The sequence below is a fragment of the Meles meles genome, chromosome X (genome assembly GCF_922984935.1).
Source record: "Meles meles chromosome X, mMelMel3.1 paternal haplotype, whole genome shotgun sequence".
Classification (NCBI taxonomy): Eukaryota; Metazoa; Chordata; class Mammalia; order Carnivora; family Mustelidae; genus Meles; species Meles meles.
In genome coordinates this window covers 44,957,826-44,965,545 of record NC_060087.1, presented here as the reverse complement: position 1 = coordinate 44,965,545, position 7,720 = coordinate 44,957,826, and the positions used below count along the sequence as shown (strand labels likewise).

Below are 7,720 nucleotides of genomic sequence, written 5' to 3'. Positions count from 1 at the left end.
CAAGGTGTTCAGATTTTAAAGGGGTTCACTACAAAACAAAAACAAAAACCAAGAGTGGTACCAAAAAGCACACGTGTGTGCAATGTTATAAAACAAACTACAACGTGTATACACAAACACACACGCTAAAGGTTGGGCAAGCAGTTAAGGCACTCTAAAAACAAAACAAAACAAAAAACCCACGTGGTTTAGGATTACCGAAATCTGTTACAGTGCTACCAAGCAGCGATTTTCAAAGCATCTGAAAAACGTGCAAATTGTCGGAAAACAGCGCCTGGCAACGGAGACGGTTTGCAAGCGTGATTCGGAGGACAGCCAAGGAAACAAAAGAAGCCCCCCGCCTCCCCGTGAGACCGCACAAGGAATGAGAGGTGCTCCGGGCACTATTTATTCTAAGGTAGGCGGAAAGCAGAAGTCTGTGCAGGAGCGGTACATATTAGGGATCGCTCTGTGGCAGGGACCCGGCCACGGAGTTTCCATTGGTCGGGGAGCCGCCCAGCTTTAGTTTTTCCAGATATTCGGCATGCACGGGCTTGTGGCACTGGAGAACCTTGATCGCATCTTCGATTTTGAACCACTCTCGCTTCCTCCCAATGCTAACCGAATCTTCCCAATCCTCCAGAATCTCAGTGACAGTCAGTACGTACACGTACGTTCTGTGCTTGCGGTCTTGGTTCTGTTCGAAAATGCCCAGGAGCCGGCCTAACTTCCCCTTGACTCCCGCCTCTTCGTACACCTCTCGGACTGCCGCACCGCCCGGCTCCTCCTCGGGCTCCATGCCCCCGCCCGGCACGATCCAGCGGTCCGGGTACCGACTGCTACTCACTAACAGCACCTCGTCCTCGAGCTCGCTCCGGAAGCAAAGGCACGCCGCCCGCTTCTTGAACCCCTCCGGGTCGTAGGTGCGCGTCTGGTTCGGCTTACACTTCATCCTCTCGGCCGCCAGCTCCCGTCGCTAGCTGCTGCTGCTGGGGTCGCCGCCGCCGCCGCCGCCTGGGATGCCTGGGAGAGAAAGGGCCGAGAAGAGCGGTGGGGAGAGAAGGCGCTGCAGGAGTGAGCTGGGGGAGCCCAGGAAGCCCTGGGGGAGATGAGGCGGGGGCGGGCGAAGTACGTCAGCCTGGTCGTTCCTCGTGAGGGACTGAGGGTCCCGAACGCAGCCGCGTGACTGGACCAGCCGCCACCGCCCCCGGGCCCGCCCCCGGGCCGCCGCCCCGCCCCCGCGCCGCACCCAGCGGGTCCGACACTCCGCACACCGCCCACCCGCGGCTCTGGCGCGCGCCTACCTCCCTCCTCAGCCGCCAGGCAGGGATGAGCTAGGTGAGGCGCATTCGCGAGCGCGTCCGCGTCCCCATTAACGTGCGCGTTCATGTTGGAGGAAGAGGGGCGGGGGCGGGGGTCTTTTGGTTCTGGCCGCGCGCGCGCGCGCGCGGCGCCTCGGGCCCACTGCGCAGGCGCCTCGCACCTCCCAGGCTGGAAATCTCTTTCCCCTGGGAGTTCAGTTCCCGCGTTGTGACGGGGCCAAGGTCGCTTCCACGTGGGCCTTTGAGTTGAAGTTGACTGTGGCGAGGCCAGACCTTTTTCCTCACCCTTCCCGGCAGGTTGCATGAAACGCATACACTTGTTTAACAGACCATAAGGCCAAGCGCATCATCATTGCCCATAAGGAATGCTACCGCCTTATGATTTAGGAGGGCCTGGTGTTATCAAAATGATCCTCGCTATTCTTTTTTTTTTTTTTTAAAGATTTATTTATTTGACAGATAGAGATCACAAGTAGGCAGAGGGGCAGGCAGAGAGAGAGAGAGAGGAGGAAGCAGGCTCCCCGCTAAGCAGAGAGCCCGATGCAGGGCTCGATCCCAGGACCCTGGGACCATGACCTGAGCCGAAGGCAGAGGCTTTAAACCGCTGAGCCACCCAGGTGCCCTGATCCTCGCTATTCTTGGCAAAACAGTACCTACTCTTTGCTGAGTCATATCATACCCTTTTAGTTCTTCAACACGTCTGTCCACCTGAAAGGTAGAACAGCCGGTTATAGTTTATCAGCAAAATGGGTTTATTTGGGTGTAGCAGAGGAACTGCAATTGGGGACAGGCAAACTATGGCACCTCAGAGGCCCGTCTGGAGCTCAGACACGAGGACCCCTCTTCTCTAGGGAAAAGGAGGCAGTTAGGAGGGACTGCTGGGAAGGGAAAGTCCATTGCAGAAAAGCCACAGTTGCAGGTGCTGACGTTTTCCTCATTGGCCCCGTTGTAGTATTTCCCATTGGCTGGGCTTGTTGCTGGGCGAGGGGAAATTCCTCCTTCCTCCCGCTGGAGTAGGAAAGGAAGCTGCTTCCTGCTGGGAATGCCAGGAACTGTTTGTCCTTGTGGGGGTCTGCAGCTGGCCGCAGTGGTAGGGCGTGAGAGGTTCCTCCTGCTAGCCACCTGACTCCATTTTAAATGAGGTTTCCTTGATTCAGGGTGGCAGGTTCTTGGCCTTGCCGGGCATGTTGGCACAGCCCATAACTTAACACTTTTCTTGAACAGGTCCTATGGCCCTCTTAACCTAACCTCTGTTCCTCAGTTTCCTGACAGTAAACTTCTTGCCTACTTGTTTCATCCCTGGCCCTTGGAGTCCTAGTCACCTAACAGATGCAGAACCACCCCAACTCACCTTCTCGGAAGTCCCAACAATCTTCACCCTCCACACACTTTCACCCTTCTCTCTCTTTCTCACTGATAGGTACCGCTTCGGGTTTTGGAAAACATGCCTACAGAAATCCCTTCATATTTTTCAGTTTGATGTTTACGGAGGCTCTTGGTGTGGGATTCCAGCAAGGCCCCTTGGTGCTCTTTCACCACCTCTCTGTTGGGTCATGCTGTCCTCTTGGCCAAGACGTAGACCGTCATAACCAAAAAGTTAACAACAAAAAGCCTTCCCTCACCTTTTCATTTGTTCTTACTGTTTCCCTGCTCTAACTGTAGCCTTATGGAGAAGACGTCTGATGTCCCCTAACTTTTGCCATACTTCAGCTGAGGCATCTTTGTCTCTCTCTTACCCATAGACCCTCTGCTGACATCAAGCAATCAGGATCACGAAAACTCCCTTTTCCAGTGAAATAATCCCTTATCAAAGGAAAGTGGAATCTGAAATGTAAGTGCAAAGGACTTTTTTTTTTTTTGAGAGAGAGCTAGAGAGAGAAGGAAGGATGGAGGGAGGAAGAGGGAGGGCACGTGAGTGGGAGGGGGAGGGGCTGAGGGAGACGGAGAGAAAGAATCTTAAGCAGGTGCCATGCCCAGTGCAGAGCCCCATGGGACCTTGAGATCATGACCTGAGCCAAAATCAAGAGTGGGATGCTTAACCGACTAGAGGTACCCAGGTGCCCTGACAGCCCAATTCTTAAATGACAAGTGAGATCAGCTTCCCAAGGTCTGCTACACTCCATTTTTACCCAGAATAGCTCATAAAAATGATCCTGTTCCCAGTGGCAACAGAGTCCTGCAATATCTAGAGCTTAATAGGACAAAAATATGTGGGTTGCATATGAAGAAATGACAAAATGGAGACATAAAGAGAATGACTTCAACCACTAGAGATACTGGTACTGACCATATTTTAATGGTATATGGGTGATCAAAGAACATTTGTTTCCTTTCTTTTATAAGTGGTTCATTTTTTTTCAAAGATTTTATTTAATTGTTTGAGAGAGAGAGAGAGAGAGAGATCCCAAGTAGGCAGAGAGGCAGGCAGAGAGAGAGGAGGAAGCAGGCTCCCTGCTGAGCAGAGAGCCTGATGTGGGGCTTGATCCTAGGACACTGGGATCATGACCTGAGCTGAAGGCAGAGGCTCAACCGACTGAGCCACCCAGGTGCCGATCAAAGAACATTTGAAGGAATGTGACACCCCGTGATTAAAAACAAACTAGGAACGTAACGTAGCTTTTAGCAGGCTGTAGTCCTCAGTGTGCCTAACGTACAAATACAGGAATGATGTTAAGCAACTAGAAAAAATTCCGTTACAGTCAAGGTCTAGGCAAATAATAAACCTATTATCACCAATATCATTAACTTTTGCTTTAGATGATCTTTCCAGTGTAAGGAGATTGTAAAGAGAAAAAAACATTGTTTTAGTAAAGAAGACAAAATTTTCATTATTTCCAAATGATATGAATATCTTCTTGGGAAAAGCCTACGAAATGAGTAAAAATGAATTCCCTTCCATGGTAGAATGAAGTATTACTATTTAAAGCCCTAATGCTTTCATGTATGCCAGCAGTAATCACATAGAAAATGTGGTAGGGAAATGATGGCCTTTGTGGTAGCCATATCAGCCACCACACAATAAATAAAATACCAAGGGATCCTGAGCAATAAAGTTAGGACATTGTAGTAGAAAGTGATAGAGCTCGGACTCAGCTTTGAAACATGGCTGAATGAATCAAGAGGAACTCTAGCATGGCTGGGAGGTGGGGCAAAGGGCTGTGGAGAGTGGTGGCCCATCCAGGCCCCAACCACCTCACAAGACTAGAGTTAGCATGTATTTTCTCCTAGTCTTACCAGAGGGGCTGCTTCCTAGTCTCGTCTATCACTTCATATAGGATGCCTATGCAATAGGTGTCAGTTGGGGCATATTTTTTTTTGGAAGGGAGAGGAATAGCAACATTATGATATGGAACGAGGTGCAGGCTGGATTCCTACTGGCAAAGTCATGGCACATTTCTGGATAAGGGGATCCGCAATTTACAGGTATGGTACAATGCTGGGAAAATCTCAAACTGATCTTTTTCAGCAGAATTTTGTAAAATAATTTTATGATTCACCTATTAGACTGATCATGAGGCAAGATAGGTATGACTTTTTGTATAGAAATGTAAAAATCCTTTTTAAGAGAGTAGCATTCCACTGTCTAGTTCACCCACAGTTAAGATTTCTCTAATGATGAACAGGGTTATTTCACAAGCTACCGTAACAGTAGACTGTTACAGTAACAAATATATTTTGTACATATCTGCCTGTATCTCCTCCCACATTGCCCTTGGCCTTGGAGATGGGATTTGCTTTGTCCAGTGGAACAGTACCAAGAGTGAAGCAAGGAGAGAATTGAAAAGTGCTTGCACACCAGGGTTTGCCCTCTCTTCGTGGTCTTGACGCAAGAGAACAACCATGTGAAGAAGTGTGGGTTAAGTGGATGATGAGAGACCCAGGGCCCATGCCTCCCTTCCACCACAGCTGACAGTGAACCAGTCACCAGAAATGCGGGTAAGACCATCATACACCATCCAGACCCCCGCAGAGCCAGGGGCACTGACCACAGATGCAAAAGCAAGCCTTCCAAGAAGAGCAAAAGGACCTCTCAGCTGAGCCCAGCTGAAATGATTGACCTGTAGAATCGTGAACAAAACAACTGGTTGTTCAAAGTCACTACATTTTGGATGGTTTGTTGTGCATCAGAAACTGGTTGGCACAACTGGTAACTGCCACCCAACAAAATCCAACCCAAAATAAGAGAGAGAGAGAAAGTGCTTTTCATAGTGGAAATGTAACCTCTACTTGAAAAGGTTGACAGTGAACTTTCCCTGGAGTCTTAAGGAAGGGAATGAGGTTAAGACATGAGATATCTGTCAAGTAGAGTCTGTGTGGCAAGCCTTGTGATGATCCCCTATATCGTACTGAACAGCCCATTCAATCTTAATGAGGAGGTTACTATTTGCAATTCATAGAAGAGAAGACTGAGAGTGGAGTTGACATTTGAATTCAAGTCTTCATGTTTCTCTACAGCCTGTGCTCTCCTAGCATCGCCATGTCTTGTCAAAGGATTATTTTGATCAAGAGCTATAGTTTGTTGTGTCATTTTTTGATGAGGTTCAGAGTTGACTTCTTACATAAGGCGTTCATTTGCTCAGAGTGACTGGGTTCAAAGAAAGATACTTTCCATCTAGATGTTCTTCTCCTGCACAATCTAGTGAAAAGAACACCTGAGTGCCTACCTCACTGCCACCAATCAAGTGTGTTACGTGGACATGTTAATTGACAACTCAAAATTCAATATTTTCTGCACACATAAAATGGAATTAAGTGATGCACTAGAGAAGATATTCTGTATTGTCATCACCCTAGGCACTGATTTTGATTTATTGATGGTCTGAATGGTTTTATACACTTAATATTTAACTGCCAACAAACCAGAACAATGAATATCAAAATGCCCCTCAGCAGATTAAGAAACAGGCTGAGATGTGCTTAAGTAAGACAGTAAGGGAAGGAGCTGATATTCACACCTTGGTCTGTGTGGCTCCAAAAGTAATCCTCTTCCTCTCTCTGGGACATGCCATTCCGATGGTACAGATGTCTTCTGTTCTCCCTCCCTCCCTCCCTCCCTTCCTTTCTCTCTCTCTCCCTCTCTCTCTCCTTCTCTTTCTCCTTCTTTTTCCTATTACCAGGAAGACCCAGGCACCCAGGAGAACATAGCTTCTGTGCAATCTACTAATGCAGAGGGGATCTGCTATGAGACCAACAAGTCCGATACATATTTCTGCCTTTTTTTTCTAGAGTGGGCAAGAGCGGTCAGATTGGAAAGTGACAGCCACATTCATGGGAAGCACCTTACTTAGTGAGAGGTGGTCTACAATTCTAAGAGAAAGGCCCTTTCCAGAACAGCTGTTACCTGGGAGGGAGACTGTTACAGAACTTCCCAGAGCCTTGTAGCATTTACAGCTGGAACCAGCTTTCAGGAGAGTGACCACCGCATACCTGAGAGGATTTCAGGATAGAGTAAAGGGAAACAGTCAGGTGAAGTGATTTTAGTAGTAGTCAATGAGAGAAAATGTGGTGTTTTACAAACCAAACGACCTAGAATTTCAGTTTGGCGCTCTCAAGTAGCTATGCAGCCTGAAGCAAGGGAATATCTCTGGCCATATTATTTCTCATTTGTAAAATGGGACTCTAAAACTACATACCCCATTAACCTCAACTCACCGGGGAAGGCTTGGCTGACCATGGGTGCCCACCCTCCCCTCACACTAGGATTCAGTTACCCCCCTCTTTCTTTCTTTTCCAGACTCCCTTGACTTTAGTTCTGTCATCACTGTGATCAAGGAGCTCTGTAATGTTTTCCCAGCATGTTTGTAAGAAAGTCAAAGGCCGGGAGCCAACCTGAAACATACTTGTTCCCCCTGATTCAGCCCAGTGCCTGGAACTCGGTGTTCAGGAAGGGTTCAAAATATGTGGTTTGAGTATTAGAGTGTAACGGAAGCTCCATGGATCAAAGGCCAGTTACTGTTTTACCTGTTAATTAGTGATACAAAAAGAAAGATGAGTGAACAGAGGCATCTCCATATATCTTTTCTCGTGGGGAGGTGGGGTAGGTTGTGTCTTTCAAATCACTCTCCGCGTGTTCCCCAATTTGTTGCTTCTTTGTGTGTCTTGGGTACTCCCTCCATCATAGAATTGGCCTCATAGTGCATCTATACTAGGTAATTCAGTAGAATCATCCCCAAAACAAAGTGATTGGAGCAAAAAGTATGCCTTCAGTTTTTCCCTTTGAGTAATGAGTGAATCACAGGGTGACCTACAGGCCTTTTACTTTGGTGATTTTGTGAGTCATGGCACAGCTGTGCAGCCAAGAGTCTGAACACAAAGCTCAATGGATGTCAAGTCCAGGTGAGTGCCTCCATCCTCTCCAAGAGGCAGCCCTCCTTGAGTTCTCCTGTTTCTTTGATCCCTAGCTCCAGTTCCCTGACTGC

General features: G+C 48.1%; 1 protein-coding gene across 1 annotated transcript; it reads right to left on the bottom strand.

Moving 5' to 3' along the window:
• Window positions 1–1,094, bottom strand: LOC123935022 (diphosphoinositol polyphosphate phosphohydrolase 3-beta). Its single transcript, XM_045995417.1, has one exon. The coding sequence runs from the start codon at window positions 929–931 to the stop codon at window positions 437–439; it is 495 nt and encodes a 164-aa protein (XP_045851373.1). The 5' UTR covers window positions 932–1,094; the 3' UTR covers window positions 1–436.
• Between the last annotated feature and the right edge of the window lie 6,626 nt (window positions 1,095–7,720).

What these genes read in the sequence shown, in the direction of transcription:
- LOC123935022 (XM_045995417.1), bottom strand. Translation starts at nt 931, where the DNA reads ATGAAGTGTAAGCCGAACCAGACGCGCACCTACGACCCGGAGGGGTTC.